The 21,882-nt window shown below is 42.4% G+C and overlaps 2 protein-coding genes across 2 annotated transcripts in view; both read right to left on the reverse strand.

The window, feature by feature from the left end:
- wdr91 (WD repeat domain 91) overlaps window positions 1-21,882 on the reverse strand; it is a 45,836-nt gene that overhangs the window by 11,409 nt on the left and 12,545 nt on the right. The window contains exons 7-11 of the mRNA XM_080457493.1: window positions 10,438-10,618; window positions 9,358-9,519; window positions 8,134-8,342; window positions 2,885-2,939; window positions 2,013-2,108 (exon numbers count right to left, since the gene is read on the reverse strand). Coding sequence (XP_080313619.1) covers window positions 2,013-2,108; window positions 2,885-2,939; window positions 8,134-8,342; window positions 9,358-9,519; window positions 10,438-10,618 — 703 coding nt within the window. The remainder of the gene's footprint in view (window positions 1-2,012; window positions 2,109-2,884; window positions 2,940-8,133; window positions 8,343-9,357; window positions 9,520-10,437; window positions 10,619-21,882) is intronic.
- LOC308081098 (density-regulated protein-like) lies at window positions 5,955-7,118 on the reverse strand (the record flags this gene model as incomplete). Its single annotated transcript, XM_080457494.1, has 1 exon — window positions 5,955-7,118. The coding sequence occupies one exon, from the start codon at window positions 7,116-7,118 to the stop codon at window positions 5,955-5,957; it is 1,164 nt and encodes a 387-aa protein (XP_080313620.1).

A 21,882-nucleotide genomic window follows, 5' to 3' on the forward strand; every position in this document is an offset into this window, starting at 1 on the left:
GGCATTACTACGCCAAAATACATTTTAGTCGACTAAATCAACTGTACATTTAGTTGACAAATCTTATGATATTTAGACTAAAACATTTCAGATCTAATAAAATGTGAATAAAACTAAATGGAATTTTATTCAAAAGACAAAAACTAAAATCTAAGGCTAAAAATTAAACCTTGCCGTCAAAATTAACACTGCCATGCGCACGCACACGCACACGCACACGCACACACACACACACACGAAATATTTATTTATGTCCACATAATGAGAAGTACAGGATGTACAAAGGACATAAACACTGCCAGTGCAGTCAGATGAAGGGAAAACAGTTAGTTACAAAGCGCATGTAAAGCAGAGCAACGTTACATACAAAACAAAAGATGGCATACTTGTCGAACACAGCGGACAACAATCATGGGTAAAGGAAGCAACACCTCCTCCAAATTGAGCGGCTTCCTATAATAGCTGATATTGAGCAGTACCTTGCTAATTGTTTAGCCCTCCTTTTGGAGAGGCCGGCCATTTGCAGGCCCCTCACAACCAACTTGTGCCCTAGACTACCAAAGATAAAAACCAAAAGTTTACATCTGTAGCCTAGCTGAGAGATGGTCTGCTCTAGCTGATGATATTTTAGCACTTTGGTTAGGAAGGCTTCCTCTAAGCTGTAATCAAAAGTACAGCCGACCTCCAGAATGAACACCTCCCTATGGTTTTCATTAACAACAATGACATCAGGGGTGTTAGCTGAAATGTTAGAGAACACAGAATCATCGTTACACAGGTTAAAAATGCTCGGCTTCACAGTAGAATGCTTATACAGCATGATGGAGGACCTGAAAATAGAAGTGATATCTTTAGATATCAAATCCACTATTCTGTCATGCCTACTTATGTAGAGTCCCCTGTATACATGGCACCCATTTAAGATGTGGGACATGGTTTCAGCTATTTGTTCATGACCATGATGTATACAGTGAGGAGCATGGTTGCCTGGAAACCAGATGGAGAGGTTAAGTTTAGATGGTAAAACCTGCAACCTCGCTTTCAGAGTAAAGATAATAATGCATTCGTCTAAAGCAAAAAAAAATTACACAGAGTGCGAGACAGAATGGTCCGCAGCGGGGAGACATGCAGTCTTCCCTTGCAACCTCAGTTCAGTCCAATGCTGCCGCTGCCTTTGCTGTTGTGCCCATAAGAGGCGACCTCGGGCATTAGTCAGTGGGAGTTGGTGTTCTGTTCCACACACAGTCATAGATGCTCTGACAGAGATACTGGGGTCAGATATAAAGTCCTCCGAGACAGCCATCGTCTCTGAGTTAGACCCTACCCACTTCAAGGTAACATCAGCCCAACAGCACAGATCGTTTAAGTCCGGCCAGTCTGACCACACACCGAAGCCGGGAGAGCGACCGTCTAGCTTTCCACTAGGTTTCCTCCTGAAGCCTAGGAAGCAAGGATCCTCCTGAAGCCTAGGAAGCAAGGATCCGAGCCACATGCCAGGGGGACCTTACGTCGTTTTAGGTCCAGAAATAGAGATGAACGTGCAAGCTCTCTCACATACTGGTCATCGTTGTTCAGCATATTTAACAAGTGGGAGAGCCTCGTAGCAATATATGTCCATTCAAAATTGGGAACACCCATACCACCCTCACGTTTACTGTGAAATATAATGTCACGTGTTGTGTGTGTGTTAAGACCAGTCCATTGTCTCACTAAGTGCACAGTTTTGTCAGTCAAATCACGTAGTGATTTTCGTGGAACATGTACATTGGAGAAAAGATGTTGTACCTTGGCCAATGCTATTATTCTGACTGCCTCCAGTTTCATGATTAGAGGCAGAGGCGATGTGTGGATTAAGTCGAGACACACACACACACACACACACACACACACACACACACACACACACACACACACACACACACACACACACACACACACACACACACACACACACACACACACACACACACACACACACACACACACACACACACACACACACACACTCTTACCAGTCGGTCGGGCTTGGTCGCCCACTCTAAAGACAGTAGAGGTGATTTGGACATGATGGTGGCTTTGGTCTGAATGACTGGATTAAATGACCAGACCTACAGAGGAGAGACAGTTAAAGAGATACAGTATCTATAGATCTGTTATAACCTGAGAGACAGTTAAAGAGATACAGTATCTATAGATCTGTTATAACCTGAGAGACAGTTAAAGAGATACAGTATCTATAGATCTGTTAAAACTAGATATCAGGACCTACAGAGGAGAGACAGTTAAATATAAATAAAGGCTGGTTTACATTTGTTAGACGTGATAAAACAGACTCTAGTCTCTATAAAAGATTATATTAACCCATTCAATCCGGGAACGCATCTCTTGTCATTTTAGATTTCTTAGGCTATCCAAAAATAGCAGATCTACAAGCTCATAGCGCGTTGAAGTTGTAACAGAGTTAAAATTGTTCACTTTAAAAATGTTATATTATTCAACGATTTGCACAAAGGTTCAAGATTTTTCAAAAATAGCAGATCTACAAGCTCATAGCGCGGCACTCATATATATATATATATATGTTATATCTATATATATAGTGTATAATCTATAATGACACAGATGTGATGTAAACCACACAGGTGTGTTATATCTATATCTCTTCTAGAGATAGAGATAGAGATAGAAGCAGTGTGTTAATCAATGGAGAGCGGCCCATTATTGATAAATCAACCCAACAGGGTGATATTAGGTCGTGTAGGGTCGGGTTCGGGCAATATTTGAGAACTCTACCCGCTCCCCATTGATTATCCCTTACTTATTAAACCTATAATCAGCATTTAACCAAATACAACATAACATGTATAATATCTATAAACAGTACCTTCACCACTCCATCTACATCCAGGCTGGCCACTCTCCTCCCCGAGCAATCCACCCTGTTTATATAAACACACATAAATACACCTTTAAATATACCTTTAAACATACAATCCACCCTGTTTATAAACACACATAAATACACCTTTAAATATACAATCCAGCCTGTTTATAAACACATAAATATACCTTTAAATATACAATCCACCCTGTTTATAAACACATAAATATACCTTTAAATATACAATCCAGCCTGTTTACGTTTCAAGATTATACATTTCTGTTCATATATATGGATTGCTTCCTTTTTTTAAAACAAAAACAAACAGACATATACACAAAATAGACGGGTAACATGAAAAGAATACACTCAAACTTAAGCAAAAAACAAAGGGACCCTCCCGCCTCCCTTCCCCCTCCCCAGAAGTGCGACACGGGTCATCCACAAGGATTAGCCTTTCAACCTTTAAGAAAGGAGACTAAAGGCTTCCAAATCTTTTCAAAATCTTTCAGTTTGTCTTTGAGTGTAAATCTGATTCTTTCTAAATGTAAGGATTCTGTCATCTCGTTGAGCCAGAGTTTGATTGTGGGGGCCTCTTTCTTCTTCCAAAATAAGAGTATACATTTTTTTGCAGCGATGAAACAATGTTCAATATCTTGGCAGGTAATGTGTTAAGTGCAATATGTATATTGCGTGTGGGATATGTAATGTTGAGTGATGATTGGAATCTTAACAGTTACTGTTCAAGTGGAGATATTCTGTCCAGTATCATCTAATCTGTCTGGACCAAGTCAGAATGGCAGAGAGGGGGGGGGGGGTGTGATGTGTTTTAGAGTTGCTTATGGGTTGTTCTAGTAGTGAGGAAAGAGTACTTTTGTAGTTCAGCGAGACTTTTAATATACTTGTGGGGGTTAAGGGTATTTAAGTATTTATGGTGTGTTTATTTATGAATTGTATTTATGTATTTATTGTACGCTCTATTTATGGTATGCTAGATTTAGAACGCACCCCTTTGAATGGTATAGACCAATTATCTGTTTACTAACATTGAGACTGGAAGCACAGGTGTCTGTTTCATGTAATCAATTCCCAACAGATCCCCAAACCTGTTGTTTTGGGGAGCGCTGGTTTCAGTTCATTCAACCTCCTCTGTGTGTTGGCTAGTGAGGCGCGCCCTAGCAAGACATATATACTTCACCCCGCAACGGTATTGCACGCCGAGAACAGCTGACATACAAGCTCACAACCGCATCGCGGATGAGACCGTTGTGAGCTTGGAGGTCTGCTATTCTCAGCCGTTCTCTGCGCGCGACACCTTCGCGGGACGGAGCATAAATTAGGCTTGACGGGCTGCAGCTGCGCGAGCCAAGAGCAGGTTCTGGTGCCGTGATCATAGAGCGCTCCCTCCGTTCTTATGACAGCCACTGGAGGTGGGGTTTGGGGGGAGAACTGCTTTGAATTGTTATTACTAGAGGTTTGGGCCGCTTCGCGGCCCTCACATCTAGGCCCGCTCACATCACAGTCCATCACAGTCCATATTTGGCAGTGGTAGCTGCATTGGAAAGTCCTTATGCTTATGACTGATCATGGTAATCGACTAATCGAATAAAAAGATACTGCAGCCAGAAAGAAGGAAAGAAGGAAATGTTAAGATGTAGTTTTATATTAACCGTACGATATGTAAGTACATTGAAGGCGGGGAAAGAAGCCTACATTATAGCCAGAGCTCTGATCAACAGTCCCGGGCAAGTTTGGATGCAAGTGGAGTGTTTGTGTGTTGACCAACCCCCGACATATTTTGGAGGTCATTTCAATTCAAGTAGTAGGATAGGATAGTTTACACACAACAGAAACCAAGGATTATATATTTCAAGAGCAAGAGATCACAGTAAAAAGCATTCTTCCTCCACACTGGGAGAAAAACAGCATCTGAAAGTTTGAAGGGATGCATTTTTACACGTGAGGCTGTGACCACTTTAACATTGCATCTTATGAGCGGTGGGGTTCATTGGGTGCCGGCCTGCATACTGGTTCTTATCCATAGACATATAAAGGTAGACGCTTCCTTCGGCTCTGAGGCATTGGTATCTCGGGCGCCATTTTAGCGTAGGCAAGCTTCCACGTGTGTCACAGAAGGGGGGCGTTCGGTAGGCCAATCAGAGCCAGGTGGGGGCGGGTCTTTTTGTAACCCAGCTCTTAACCCTTTAAAAGGCAGCAGCTGCGCAGCATCCAGTTAGTTGGAACTTGGCAAACTCCACACTCTGGATTTGTGCAATAATAAATCATCTTTTACTGCAGTTTAAACAGGTTCCTAGAGACATGGTCTTTCAAAGTTGATAGCTCTGTTCTGACCTGAATAGCTAACATTAAGGATGTTGGATAAAGGCTATTCTGCAATGTGGCCAGCATATTTCATGTAGTCTGTCAGTGAATGGAGACACAAATATTTTGTGACTATTACTGTTACTTGAAAGTATTTTGGTATGAAAATACGCAATTTAGATGTAACCAAATATAGGCCTACGCCTACTGGATCCATAACTCCATGTCTCGCATTTGTGACAAACTTAACCGCTTGAAAATAGGTTGAAAATTCAGGGAGTTGTGATGATTTTAATTGTGGAGAGACCGTCTGCTTCAATGGACATAAATGCATTAGAACAGTGGTTTTCAACCTTTTTCATATCAAGGTCCATTATTTATTCGGCATTTGAGTCACGGAACACCGTTTGATGAGCTTTAGCCTCTCACACCCAAAACGTAGAATATGTTATCGTTCGATTAGATGCTGTCAAAATAACAATTCTTTACGTTCTCTAATTGTGTACCTGTATAGTAAGTAATGCAGATGTTTAACAATTTGACTCTTGAGAGTGTGAAATGTTATACTCAAGATTTAAAGATCTATATAAGGGTCCATTTGGTTATCAACTCTCCATCATTTAGCTGGGGACCCCCTGGAACCCGCTCAAGGACCACTGGTGGTACCCGGACCACTGGTTGAGAACCACCACCAATCAGTGTGACGTTGACATGACCCTTCACCTCTTGACCTCTCCCAGGTCATGACCCTTCACCTCTTGACCTCTCCCAGGTCATAGATACATTCCTGGTCCACCTCAGGCCATTTCTCCAGGATGACGTCGGCCACGCCGTCCGTCACGTCTCCCTGGATGATGATCTCGTCGTCCGCCGTGAGCGACGCTCCGCAGGAGAACCGCTGAGCGAAGAACCTCTTGGCCTCCTTCAGGTCGATGTGGAACGTGGCCAGGCCGCTCACCCGCGTCACGTACTTCTTCTTGGCCCGCGGCACCTTGGCGATGGTGACCCTCTGAGGCGCGGACGTCTTCTTCTTCTGCTTGATCTGGCCCCTGCCCCCGCGCTTCTGTTTCTTCTTCTCCTCCTCCTCCTCCTCCTCCTCCTCCTCCTCCTCGCTGCCGTCGAGGCCTCCTCTCCCTCCCACGCTCATCCTGGCGAAGGCGTCGGGGACGTTCCTCTCCAGCCACTGGCGGCATTTAGCCGGTTCGGGCGTGAACTGGCAGAACTCTGTGGGCAAGGAGCAGACTCCGCAGTACACCACCTTCAGCGGATACTCGCGCTCGGCGTTAGACGTTCCGCGGCGGTCCGCTTTGTGTTCTGGAGAAACGGACTCCGTTTCGTCCTCAGTAGCCTCTATGATACCTTTGTTTTGTGGAGAGATGGATTCTATACCCTCAGTAGCCTCTATGATACCTTTGTTTTGTGGAGAGATGGATTCCATACCCTCAGTAGCCTCTATGATACCTTTGTTTTGTGGAGAGATGGATTCTATACCCTCAGTAGCCTCTATGATACCTTTGTTTTGTGGAGAGATGGATTCTATACCCTCAGTAGCCTCTATGATACCTTTGTTTTGTGGAGAGATGGATTCCATACCCTCAGAAGCCTCTATGATACCTTTGTTATCTAGCGAGATGGATTCCATACCCTCAGAAGCCTCTATGATACCTTTGTTTTGTGGAGAGATGGATTCCATACCCTCAGTAGCCTCTATGATACCTTTGTTTTCTAGCGAGATGGATTCCATACCCTCAGAAGCCTCTATGATACCTTTGTTTTGTGGAGAGATGGATTCTATACCCTCAGTAGCCTCTATGATACCTTTGTTTTGTGGAGAGATGGATTCCATACCCTCAGTAGCCTCTATGATACCTTTGTTTTGTGGAGAGATGGATTCCGTATCCTCGGTGGCGGCCATGTTGAATGTTCCTCTAAAAACAACACCGTCTTTATAACGAACGTGTGTTACGTCAGCATGTCTAGCATCATCATGCCCAAATATGGACTCCCTCAGCGACGTCATCAATATGAGGTCATTCTTGCCCAAATACGGGGCTTTCAGATAGCGTCTGTCTGTCTGTCTGTCTGTCTCATAGAGTTAAAAATAATAGAGAGGGCACCAGAAATCTCCTCCCATCCACTTGCATTGAGTTGCTCACCCAGCGCATGGGCCTAATTCACCCCTTCTTCCGGGTTGGAAATTTGGTGGGCGCTGCCTATTATGGCCCCAAACTTCTGTGACGCGTTTTCACAGAAGCGCGCAGCCCCGTGCGCAAGCTCGTGCGCATGCTCGTGAGTCGAGCCCATTGGTCGAAACCGTTTTCGCTTGTTCATGTTGAGGTACTAAGCTGCAGTACCATGAATGGCCAGCATGTCCATTTGGCTTCAATGAAACCACTGGGTTCTGGGGGCTTGGTCTGTCTGCATAATGATGATGGTCAATGTCTGTGTGTAAGTTCAGATCTATTGCTCAACCTACTGAGGAGGAACATGTGGAACAGAGAGACTGACAGACAGACAGACAGACAGTTGCCTTAACATATAATAGGATTGAGCTGAGCTGGGTGTTTTCAAGGCCTACCTGCAGTGCATGATGAGTGTTGTAGTTTTAAGGGTCCTACCTGCAGTGCATGCTGGGTTTTGTAGTTTTTAGGGCCTACCTGCAGTGCGTGCTGGGTCTTGTAGTTTTTAGGGCCTACCTGCAGTGCATGCTGGGTTTTGTAGTTTTAATGGCCTACCTGCAGTGCATGCTGGGTTTTGTAGTTGTAATGGCCTACCTGCAGTGTGTGCTGGGTCTTGTAGTTTTTAGGGCCTACCTGCAGTGCATGCTGGGTTTTGTAGTTTTAATGGCCTACCTGCAGTGCATGCTGGGTTTTGTAGTTGTAATGGCCTACCTGCAGTGCATGCTGGGTCTTGTAGTTTTTAGGGCCTACCTGCAGTGCAGGATGGAGGAGTGGTGCTCCCCATACTCCTCTTGGCTCAGCTTGATGAACGGCTGATCCACAGACAGACTTCCCACCTCCTTCTCATCAGCTGCTACTGAGGAGGAGGAGTCAGGAGCACCGTCACTCCCTGGAGCTTCAACTGTTGTTGTAGCAGCTGTAGCCTCGACCTCTGAACTCTCTGCTTTCCTCTCACACACCTGATAGGATGAGAGGATGAGAGGATGATGAGAGGAGAGGATGAGAGGAGAGAGGATGAGAGGATGAGAGAGGAGAGGATGAGAGGATGAGAGAGGAGAGGATGAGAGGATGAGAGAGGAGAGGATGAGAGGAGAGGAGAGGATGAGAGGATGAGAGGATGAGGAGAGAGGATGAGAGGATGAGAGAGGAGAGGATGAGAGGATGAGAGAGGAGAGAGGAGAGGATGAGAGGAGAGGAGAGGATGAGAGGATGAGAGAGGAGAGGATGAGAGGATGAGAGAGGAGAGGATGAGAGGAGAGGAGAGGATGAGAGGATGAGAGAGGAGAGGATGAGAGGAGAGGAGAGGATGAGAGGATGAGAGAGGAGAGGATGAGAGGAGAGGAGAGGATGAGAGGATGAGAGAGGAGAGGATGAGAGGATGAGAGAGGAGAGAGGCTGAGAGGATGATGAGAGAGGAGAGAGGATGAGAGAGGAGAGAGGATGAGAGAGGAGAGAGGCTGAGAGGATGATGAGAGAGGAGAGAGGATGAGAGAGGAGAGAGGCTGAGAGGATGATGAGAGAGGATGAGAGAGGAGAGAGGATGAGAGAGGAGAGAGGCTGAGAGGATGATGAGAGAGGAGAGAGGATGAGAGAGGAGAGAGGCTGAGAGGATGATGAGAGAGGAGAGAGGATGAGAGAGGAGAGAGGATGAGAGGATGAGAGGATGAGAGAGGAGAGAGGATGAGAGAGGAGAGAGGCTGAGAGGATGATGAGAGAGGAGAGAGGATGAGAGAGGAGAGAGGATGAGAGAGGAGAGAGGCTGAGAGGATGATGAGAGAGGAGAGAGGATGAGAGAGGAGAGGAGAGAGGATGATGAGAGAGGAGAGGATGAGAGGAGAGAGGAGGAGAGGAGGAGAGGAGGAGAGGAGGAGAAGAAAGGAGAGGAGAGGAGGAGAGGATGATGAGAAGAAAGGAGAGGAGAGAGGAGAAGATGAGAGGAGAGGGGGATGAGAGAGGAGTGGAGGGCACTAGGACCTGGGAGGTGAGGGGTTTGGAGAACAGTTCTTTGCGTTCTTTCTCGTGTTCCTGGGTTCGTTTCTGTCTGGTCTGAGTGGGCGGGGCCTGAGAGTCACTGGGAGCCGCCTGATTGGATGCAGGTTTCACCTCCTTTGTCGAGGGGCCGTCTTTAGATTTGACCTGGGACAAAAAAAACATGACTACATTACCCATGATCCTACAGGTCATGACACTACATTACCCATGATCCTACAGGTCATGACACTACATTACCCATGATCCTACAGGTCATGACACTACATTACCCATGATCCTACAGGTCATGAGACTACATTACCCATGATCCTACAGGTCATGAGACTACATTACCCATGATCCTACAGGTCATGAGACTACATTACCCATGATTCATTCTCTCTCTCTCTCTCTCTCTCTCTCTCTCTCTCTCTCTCTCTCTCTCTCTCTCTCTCTCTCTCTCTCTCTCTCTCTCTCTCTCTCTCTCTCTCTCTCTCTCTCTCTCTCTCTCTCTCTCTCTCTCTCTCTCTCTCTCTCTCTCTCTCTCTCTCTCTCTCTCTCTCTGCAGTTCCACAGGTAAATGCCTCTTTCTCATATTATTTCATAATTTGGCCAATGTAGCCTATAACCGTTTTTTTAGTAAATCTTTTTGAGAACCACTGGACTAAATAAACTGTAGATTTAGTTGACTAAAATCTTATATTTGCCAGACCCAGGCTTACATGAGGCTTTGTATCTGTTTCGTCCATACATGGGCAGGGGTCATTTGTCCTCCGGCCCCAGCCAAAAAAAGGTTTGTGACGTCCCCTTTCGTCGCGAACTATTCATGACATCATGAACTTCAGTTATAAAGTGGTTTGTAGGTGTGTTACATACTAGGACTTCATTTTGGCTCTGGCAAAACCAGGTCTCCTAGTCTTGTTAATCAACTAAAACACTTCAGATGTACTAAAATATGACTAAAACTAAATGTAATATTATTGTAAAGACTATTTAAACACTGATGTTTCAGTTCACCTCCCAGGTATGGGATGTCAACGACCAACACCACTGTTCCTTCAATTGTAATTGTCTTTCTCTCACCTGATTGGTCGCGGCAGCAGGTTCCTTCCTGCCCACTGAGCTCTGATTGGGCGACAGTCCCACCTTGTTTCCACCAGCAGGGGGCAGCGTTACGCGCTTCCCCTGCGGCAGGAATGTAGAGAAGAAGTTTCTGGAGGGAGTGGTGGAGACACTGGAAGTCTTCTGATTGGACACCATGTCTCTAGAACATAAATATTATTATTAAAACATTATGAGACACTGGAAGTCTTCTGATTGGATACATTGTCTCTATAAAATATATTATATTAAAATATAAAATATAACCTTTGATTTGAGACCTTTACAGTGTTGCCAGATTCTGTGAGAGAAACAAGCTCTAGGAAAACAAGCCCAAACTAAAGTGCTCCTCGGAGCACAGGTCTCCGCCAGGTTAGGTAGGTTATTATGGCCTCCTGGTGGCGCTATAATAGGCCAATGTGAAAAGGGTGCCATTTCTTCTTGGGCCTTTCACGGCAATCGGACCTTGCATTCATGATTTGAGGCATTTTGTTCCAAAAATGTGTTTTGCTAAATTAGACCTGTTGGTGGCGCTATAACAGGCCAATGTGAAAAGGGTGGCATTCCTTCCTCGGCCTAGTGGGAATTTGCGTGTGAAATTGCACGGAAAGCGGAAGCTGCGGTCATGATTTGAGGCATTTTGTTCAAAACAAACCAATCCTGCAAACTTTGGAAGCCAACCTTAGCCAATGAGGATGGAATATGGACAATCGGACAGATCCGTGTTGATCACATGACTATAGAGATACTGTGTACCGATTTGCATGACATTTGGATAAAATCTGTAGGAGTAAAAGGGTTTTGCACAAATCGGCCTCCTGGTGGCGCTATAATAGGCCCATGTGAAACATTTGGGGCAGAGGTTCTGAATTGGCATCCAGGGAGTGTGTGTGCACAGTTTCGGAGTGACCGGGCCAACGGTGCCTGAGATTAGCTGTTCACAGACAGATGGACAAACGGACACACAAACAAACGGACACACAAACAAACGGATGGACAGGGGGTAAAACATATTCTCTCGCCATGCCTTTCGGCCTGGCGGAGACAATGAAGCGACGTTGGGCCACATGAGCACTTTAAACATATACATCAGCTATTTGAAAATAGCCGATCTACAAGCTCACAACGCGTTGCATCGCGTTGTGAGCTTGTAGATCGGCTATTTTCAAATAGAATCTTGGGGGGAAATTATAATAAGCAGACCTGGCAACACTGAGCATGTATTCTAATGTATTCTAATGTATTCTAATGTATTGACTTCATTAACATAACTTTAATATCCGTTATTATGACTGTAGTAGAGCTGGACCTTACCGCCCTGGTACCTAACGCTCTGCTCATAGAAAAGGGTTCCACTGTCCTGTGAGGCTCCAACTGTAGTGAAAATAAACTAAACCACTTCACTACTCACCTAAACAAAGGCTGTTTTGTGTTGTTGAAAGTCTATTCTCCAGGATGGGAAGCCTCTCAGCACCCCACCATCTCTGTATAATATACTTTATATTCACCATCTCTGTATAATATACTTTATATTCACCATCTCTGTATAATATACTTTATATTCACCTTCTCTAAATATACTTTATATTCACCATCTCTGTAAAATACACTTTTTGGGCAGAAAATAAAATACGTCCGCGAGACGGATATTATTTTATTTACTCCACTGCGCCCTCTACAGACCTGGTCAATATAAATGACCATTGACCAGATCCAACACAAAACAGCCTTTGTTTGGGTGAGTAATGAAGTGGTTTTGTTTATTTTTACTACAGTTGGAGCCTCGCAGGGCAGTGGAATTCCTCGTCTATGAGCAGAGCGTTAGAGAGAACTCACTAACGCTCTGGACCAGAACTAGACCTTACCAGACAACACTAACACTAACACTAACACTAACGCTAACGCTCTGGACCAGAACTAGACCTTACCAGACAACACTAACACTAACACTAACACTAACACTCTGGACCAGAGCTAGACCTTACCAGACAACACTAACACTAACACTAACGCTCTGGACCAGAGCTAGACCTTACCAGACAACACTAACACTAACACTAACACTAACACTAACGCTCTGGACCAGAGCTAGACCTTACCAGACAACACTAACACTAACACTAACACTAACACTAACACACTAACACACTAACGCTAACACTAACACTAACACTAACACACTAACACTAACGCTAACACTAACGCTCTGGACCAGAGCTAGACCTTACCAGACAACGCTAACGCTAACACTAACACTAACACTAACACTAACACTAACGCTCTGGACCAGAGCTAGACCTTACCAGACAACACTAACACTAACACTAACACTAACACTAACATTAACACTAACACTAACACTAACGCTCTGGACCAGAGCTAGACCTTACCAGACAACACTAACACTAACACTAACACTAACACACTAACACACTAACACTAACACTAACACGCTAACACTAACACTAACACACTAACACACTAACACACTAACGCTAACACTAACACTAACACACTAACACTAACGCTAACACTAACGCTAACACACTAACACACTAACACACTAACGCTAACGCTAACACTAACACTAACACTAACACTAACACTAACACTAACGCTAACGCTCTGGACCAGAGCTAGACCTTACCAGACAACACTAACGCTAACACTAACGCTAACACTAACACTAACACTAACGCTAACGCTAACACTAACACTAACGCTCTGGACCAGAGCTAGACCTTACCAGACAACACTAACGCTAACGCTAACGCTCTGGACCAGAGCTAGACCTTACCAGACAACACTAACACTAACACTAACACTAACACTAACACTAACGCTCTGGACCAGAGCTAGACCTTACCAGACAACGCTAACGCTAACGCTAACACTAACACTAACGCTCTGGACCAGAGCTAGACCTTACCAGACAACACTAACACTAACGCTAACGCTAACGCTAACACTAACGCTCTGGACCAGAGCTAGACCTTACCAGACAACACTAACACTAACACTAACACTAACACTAACACTAACGCTAACACTAACGCTCTGGACCAGAGCTAGACCTTACCAGACAACACTAACACTAACACTAACACTAACGCTAACACTAACACTAACACTAACGCTCTGGACCAGAGCTAGACCTTACCAGACAACACTAACACTAACACTAACACTAACACTAACGCTAACGCTAACGCTAACGCTAACGCTCTGGACCAGAGCTAGACCTTACCAGACAACACTAACACTAACACTAACACTAACACTAACACTAACGCTCTGGACCAGAGCTAGACCTTACCAGACAACACTAACACTAACACTAACACTAAAACTAACACTAACACACTAACGCTAACGCTAACACTAACACTAACACTAACACTAACACTAACACTAACACTAACACTAACACACTAACACTAACGCTAACACTAACACTAACACTAACGCTCTGGACCAGAGCTAGACCTTACCAGACAACACTAACGCTAACACTAACGCTAACACTAACGCTAACACTAACGCTAACACTAACACTAACACTAACACTAACGCTCTGGACCAGAGCTAGACCTTACCAGACAACACTAACGCTAACGCTCTGGACCAGAGCTAGACCTTACCAGACAACACTAACACTAACACTAACACTAACACTAACACTAACGCTCTGGACCAGAGCTAGACCTTACCAGACAACGCTAACGCTAACACTAACACTAACGCTCTGGACCAGAGCTAGACCTTACCAGACAACACTAACGCTAACGCTAACGCTAACACTAACACTAACGCTCTGGACCAGAGCTAGACCTTACCAGACAACGCTAACGCTAACACTAACACTAACGCTCTGGACCAGAGCTAGACCTTACCAGACAACACTAACACTAACGCTAACACTAACACTAACGCTCTGGACCAGAGCTAGACCTTACCAGACAACACTAACACTAACACTAACACTAACACTAACACTAACACTAACACTAACGCTAACACTAACACTAACGCTCTGGACCAGAGCTAGACCTTACCAGACAACGCTAACGCTAACACTAACACTAACGCTCTGGACCAGAGCTAGACCTTACCAGACAACACTAACGCTAACGCTAACGCTAACACTAACACTAACGCTCTGGACCAGAGCTAGACCTTACCAGACAACGCTAACGCTAACACTAACACTAACGCTCTGGACCAGAGCTAGACCTTACCAGACAACACTAACACTAACGCTAACGCTAACACTAACACTAACGCTCTGGACCAGAGCTAGACCTTACCAGACAACACTAACACTAACACTAACACTAACACTAACACTAACGCTAACACTAACACTAACGCTCTGGACCAGAGCTAGACCTTACCAGACAACACTAACACTAACACTAACACTAACACTAACGCTAACACTAACACTAACACTAACGCTCTGGACCAGAGCTAGACCTTACCAGACAACACTAACACTAACACTAACACTAACGCTAACACTAACGCTCTGGACCAGAGCTAGACCTTACCAGACAACACTAACACTAACACTAACACTAACACTAACGCTCTGGACCAGAGCTAGACCTTACCAGACAACACTAACACTAACACTAACACTAACGCTAACACTAACACTAACGCTCTGGACCAGAGCTAGACCTTACCAGACAACATGGCTTATAGCGTTATTGCCTGATTTATACTTGGTTGTGTCGACAAAATGACAGATCTACAAGCTCACAACGTTACAGGTTTGTGTTGCGATGTGAGCTTGTAGATCGGCTATTTTCACTATGTTTTCCTCTTTCTTACGTAATATTTTGGTATTAAAGGTCCTTAAATTGTAACTATAAATGTACACACACACACACACACACACACACACACACACACACACACACACACACACACACACACACACACACACACACACACACACACACACACACACACACACACACACACACACACACACACACACACACACACACACACACACACACACACACACACACGATCCCGGCGGTTTGACTCTTATGGATATGAAGCATCAACTGACGGTGAGAAAACGCTAATGTTACTTCCGCCAAATTAGTTACATTTTCGCCAGAAACAGACTGTATCGTTTATGATAGTCAGTCACTCATATTTGATACAGAGCCTCCTCCCTGACAATATCGCCGAAATATTTTGTTTATTTTAAGACCACAATTCTTATATGAGACGATTCTATGATGACCAAATGTTATTCTCCATAGAGAAATGACTTTACGACCCAGGGGATGAACGAGTGACGTCAGGACGTCTGTTACTCTATTTCCAACAGGCTCTATGCAAAGACAGCCATATTATAAATAAATCAGGCCTCTTCTTACTTCCTTCACAGGTGTTACCAATGATACTAATGAGCCGATTGATATGTCCGCCCTAAGCCCTCACTGACTTGATGACATCAGCTGCTAAGTGCTCCAAATATGGTATAAAAGTCCTTCATTCATGACTCTTTACATCACTTTTATAACAGTCCTTATTTACAGTCATTGCTTTAAGGGCTGTGCTGCTTATTATTATTATTATTATTATTATTATAATTATATTTACGTTATTCTGTTGGTTTTCATTTGAGTTTAGATTAGGAGTTGTAATATTATTCATATCAAATTGTATTTCCATATTGTGTATTTACTTTGCTCATGTCTTATCTTGTGTCCCTTATTGTTACTAAATCTTCCATTCCGTCTCCCTTTGACAACAGTGAGAAAGCACTAGGTACTGTTTGTTGATATTCTAACAAAAATGCCTCAAATCATGAACACAGCAACTTCTATGAAATGTTGCACGTTATAGTATTAGTTATAATACTACGTAATGCACGTACATTCTCACTAGGCCGAGGAACAAATGCCACTTGAACATTTTCAAATCAGCCTCATGGTGGCGCTATAACAGGCCGATTTGTGTTTTTACCTATAACTGCACCGATCTGTGTAAAACTTTGTATGCGCACTCCCTAGAGGTCAAGGAAAAACCTTTGCCCCGCATTTTTCACATCTGCCTTTTATAGCGCCACCAGCAGGCCGACTTATGTAAAACACATTATTTTATACTACTCCTTCAGATTTTATCCAAATTTCATGCAAATCGGTACAAATGATCTCTATAGTCATGTGATCAAGACGGATCTGTTTATTATTCAGATTCCATCCTGATTGCCTAAGATTGACAATAAAGTTTGAAGGAAATGCGGCACGCACATTCGCACTACGTTGAGGAACAAATGCCACCCTTTCAACATTGCCCTATTTTAGCGCCACCAGGAGGCCGATTTCTGCACAAAAAAATATATATATTACTCTACAAATGTTGTCCAAACATCACGCAAACATCATCTCTTTGGTCAAGTGATCAAGACGGATCCGTCCGTTTTTTCACATTCCAGCCTGATTGGCGAATTCCGAACATTGCTGGCCCACACTAACCTACCTGACCTGTCCCACACTAACCTACCTGACCTGTCCCACACTAACCTACCTGACCTGGCCCACACTAACCTACCTGACCTGGCGGAGACCTGTGCTCCGAGGAGCACTTTTTCTAGTTTACCGTACAATGTAAGTCGATGAGGAGCATATTTTCAATTATCAATTTCTAATCATGGAGCAATTATTTTAGATTTCTTGTCCACCTTGAGTTACATCATGGCAAGATACTACACAACCCAAACCTCTAACAAAGTGGTCTTGCCCTTTAACCTATTAAACTCAGGAAAGCATCTGTTTCATTTTACATTTTCATTTTAGTCTTTCAGAAAACTCAGAACTCAGTCGTTCTCAAAAATAGCAAATATACAAACTCACGTTGTGCCGTGTTTTTTTTGTTGTTGATGCAGTAATGGTCTTATTATTTTCATTTTATAGGTATTAAAAAGGTGTTAAAAGTTCTTAAATTGTAACGTTATAAATGTGCAGATCCCCTGTATACACTTATACTGTATGTTGGTTTGTTTACTGTTGAGTGAGAAAACAACGTTGCATATTATTAAGCTAATCATCTGTATAAATATACACTTATACTGTATGTTGGTTTGTTTACTGTTGAGTGAGAAAACAACGTTGCACATTATTAAGCTAATCATCTGTATAAATATACACTTATACTGTATGTTGGTTTGTTTACTGTTGAGTGAGAAAACAACGTTGCATATTATTAAGCTAATCATCTGTATAAATATACACTTATACTGTATGTTGGTTTGTTTACTGTTGAGTGAGAAAACAACGTTGCACATTATTAAGCTAATCATCTGGGGAACCCCCAAAATCATTTGAGGACCCCCTGGGGGTCCCGACCCACAGTAACGTGATACTGAGTAACTTTGAAATTAAATGCATTTTAAAAGGCAGTTTCATTTCCACATTTTAATGTTTAAATGTGACTCTAATAAACACAAAGGCAGACTTTCATGTTTCCTAAAGACGTTTTTTAATAAACTTTTAGTAAAAGACAATTCATGATCATTAACATAATGAACATGTGATAATAATAATAATACTTATACAATCCTGTTAAGAACATGCTTTTTTACAAAACACTCATATTATTGTTATCATAAATAAATAAATTATCTATGGAAAAACAATGCATGCTTTGAATTGATATAATTAGTTAAAAACAAATTAATAATAATGGTGAATCTGCTCCAACAACCATTTAAATATTTAAATAATATTTAAAACAAATAGAATATAATAAGTTGACTTGACATGCAAACTGTGGTTTTGGGGGAGTGAGAGTTTTAATAATAATAATAATAATAATAATAATAATAATAATAATAATATAACGTACTGTATGATGTGATGGAAGTGATATTGTGCTCAACTTCATTTAACTACAGTTGTGAGGACTGAACCTAACCTGATATTTACACATTATTGTCATAGTTACTATGAAAAAAGTAACTTTGAAAAAAGGTTACTGTGAAAACTCAGAGTTTGGATTTTTAAGTACATTATAAATAAGCATTTAACTCATATTAGACGACTGTGATTGATTATGTGCAGGCTTTGCTTGTGGTTAAGGAGGATCATGGGTAATGGAGTCAAATGAACATGTGTCAGTCTAAAGGACCATGGGTAATGTAGTGAAATTAACTAAGATATTCGATAAAAAAAAAAAAAATCTTAATGCCAGATTTAGCTTCTACGTCTGTGAGCTTCCGTGCAAACAGCTAGCGTTAGCTGCTTAGCATACTGCAGCTGCAACAGCGCCTTCGTCTGATCAGCACAGCTGATGATATTTATAATGTGATGCTGTTCTTAAAGGAGTAGTTCACCAAAAAAGCGACTTATTCTTTGAGACACACATACGGGTATTTCAGGGCGTGGCCGAATCCGCCGTTACTTTTTCGGGTGAAACAGCACAGCTTTCACCATCGGAATTGCATTACGGAACGAACACGCTGTTACATTTGATGGGTTTATTTTGTCACAGCCAACACATGGTGAAGTATTGTAGTGCAGGTCATTGCAACAACCACTGATCTTGTGCAAAATGAAAACGGGACAAACGGCCAAATATTCTAAACGTTCCGCGATTCATTCTGCCAATAATCATATTTTTGAGACACATCCGAGTTTTTGTCGGGCCAAACAAAGGAATCACGTGAGGTTGATTCCCTTCCCCTATTCGCTCATACTAGGACATGCCGCATGTCCAGGCAGAAGAATGTTCTATCAATTACACACCCCATTAACCCCATGAAGCCTTGAATTCATGGAGATCGTTTAGTTTTTTGTCGCATTCCTGAGACAATAATTTGATGACGGGCAGAGACTCAATGGAGACTCTTTGAGTGTCTGCGTTATAATCCTTACATTGGCTCAAAGAATCGATTTTAAAACACTACTGTTGCTCTATATACTAATAAATATATATAAACACTACCATTGGTTTACAAAGCTTTAAATGGTTTAAATACTACTGTTGGTTTATAAAGCTTTGATTAAGTGTACATTTAGGACCAAAATATATTTCTGATCTTGTGCTGATATCATGAACCATCCAGATCTCTCAGTTCATCTGGGATAAAGGTCTGCTTTCTGTTCTTATAACCACAAATACACATGGAGAAGCAGCATTTAGTTTCTATGCTCCGCATATCTGGAACAGAAAACTACAGATACGTTTTGCTGCCACTAGTGATGCGCGGGTTGACCCGTTACCCACGGGTCCCGCAGGTAACGGGTCAACCCGCGGCGCGGGCGGACAGTCAAGATTTCAGAGGCAATTATGCGGGTTGCGGGTCATCAACACCACTCTCACACGCAAAAAAAACACATTTAAGCCTATTATTAATATTAATATTTGGATAAAACTACCATTAAAACCCATCATAATTATTAAAAGTTTTTATCACGATCTCACAATGTCAGTGTGGGTTCATTCCCGACAGCCTGGTGCTGCTGTGTCTCACAGCGCTGCAGTTATCCCATAGATCAGCCTATGCTTCGTACCATGATGTTGCGCGTTGAAAATATCAGACCTACAAGCTCACAACACGTCGCAACGCACCGCGTTGTGAGCTTGTATGTCTGCTATTTTCGATACGCAAGAACACCGCCATACGGTGAAGCACAAATGAAGCTTTACACGTCTGCATCTCCTCCTAATCAGAGCTGCGTACGGGTGGTTCACTCGGGTGTAATGATAAACATATATAATATATATATATATATATATATATATATATATATATATATATATATATATATATATATATATATATATATATATATATATATATATATATATATATATATATATATATATATAGGGTGTAATGATAAACAGAACCGGGGTCCCGAAGTGATAGAATCTGAACCAAGCCGGAGCACACACGATAATAAAACCTGTCAAAACCAGAACTCGTATGGGTCGTGGATATTATACAAGCAAGCACAGTGACTGTCTGTCTGTAATGGATAAAGTCTTAGTGGCTAAAGTTGGTGACACACATTGTAGGCAACTAAGGCAAGTAATAAACCTCCCTTGCGCCATCATTCATGTGTAACATTAACAAAACTAAACACAAGCTGTAGGTTTGGCATATTAAGGTTGCTAGATGTAAAGGCCAAAACATATATTAATTTGTTTATACTGATGTGTGATGTAGGCTACGGTGTCGTGCAGCAGTTCACTCACTCACTCATGATTATCTTTTTTTTTTTCACCGCGGGTCGCGGGCGGGTCGAGTCGTTGATTTATATATCGTTTTGCGGCGCGGGTTGAGGCGGGTTCGGTTCGGTGGCGGGTCATGAAAAAACCCGACCGCGCATCACTAGCTGCCACTCATATTTATTTTAAATCACTAAGGCCTTTATGTTTGCTGCTGCCTTCGATTGAGTTAGTTTTCTTTTTCTTCTGCACTGTAATTGTATTTGCTATTTTTTTTTTTTTTTTTTTTTATTATATCCTAACGTCATTGTATGCGTTTCCTTTACTTGATGTTTTGTGTAAAACGCATTGACATGCCTTGTTGCTCTACAAATACCCTGGCCTTGCTAATAGTGCCTTTGGTTGGATGGTTTGGTTGGATGGTTTGGTTGGATGGTGTAGATTTGTATCCAGACTTAATTAGAACCATCTGCCAGGTTTGATAACTGTAACTCTCAGAACTAAACCTTTATGATGAATGAGAATAATATGAACTAAAACAATGGTTTAGAACACCAAGCAGTGTTTGAACCCGTAACAAATAAATTAAAGATTAAACATGAAAATAAAAACCACCTGGTTATGAATCTGCCCTTTAAAATGCATTAAAATCACCAAGTTACACAGTATCACCTTGGACTGTAGTATGTTTAGGATCAACATGGTTAAAGACTAGTATGTTTAGGATCAACATGGTTAAAGACTGTATTATGTTTAGGATCAACATGGTTAAAGACTGTAGTATGTTTAGGATCAACATGGTTAAAGACTGTACTATGTTTAGGATCAACATGGTTAAAGACTGTAGTATGTTTAGGATCAACATGGTTAAAGACTGTAGTATGTTTAGGATCAACATGGTTAAAGACTGTATTATGTTTAGGATCAACATGGTTAAAGACTGTACTATGTTTAGGATCAACATGGTTAAAGACTGTAGTATGTTTAGGATCAACATGGTTAAAGACTTCAAGGAGTGTGTGTGTGTGTGTGTGTGTGTGTGTGTGTGTGTGTGTGTGTGTGTGTCCTCACAGCTCATGTAGTAACAACATTTAAAGGTGTTGTTTGGAGCGGTAGTAACAACATTTAAAGGTGTTGTTTGGAGCGGTAGTAACAACATTTAAAGGTGTTGTTTGGAGCGGTAGTAACAACATTTAAAGGTGTTGCATCCTTAAAGCTCATAGAAGA

Source organism: Gymnoscopelus braueri (assembly GCF_963280865.1).
Source record: "Gymnoscopelus braueri genome assembly, contig: SCAFFOLD_55, whole genome shotgun sequence".
In the NCBI taxonomy this organism is placed as follows: Eukaryota; Metazoa; Chordata; class Actinopteri; order Myctophiformes; family Myctophidae; genus Gymnoscopelus; species Gymnoscopelus braueri.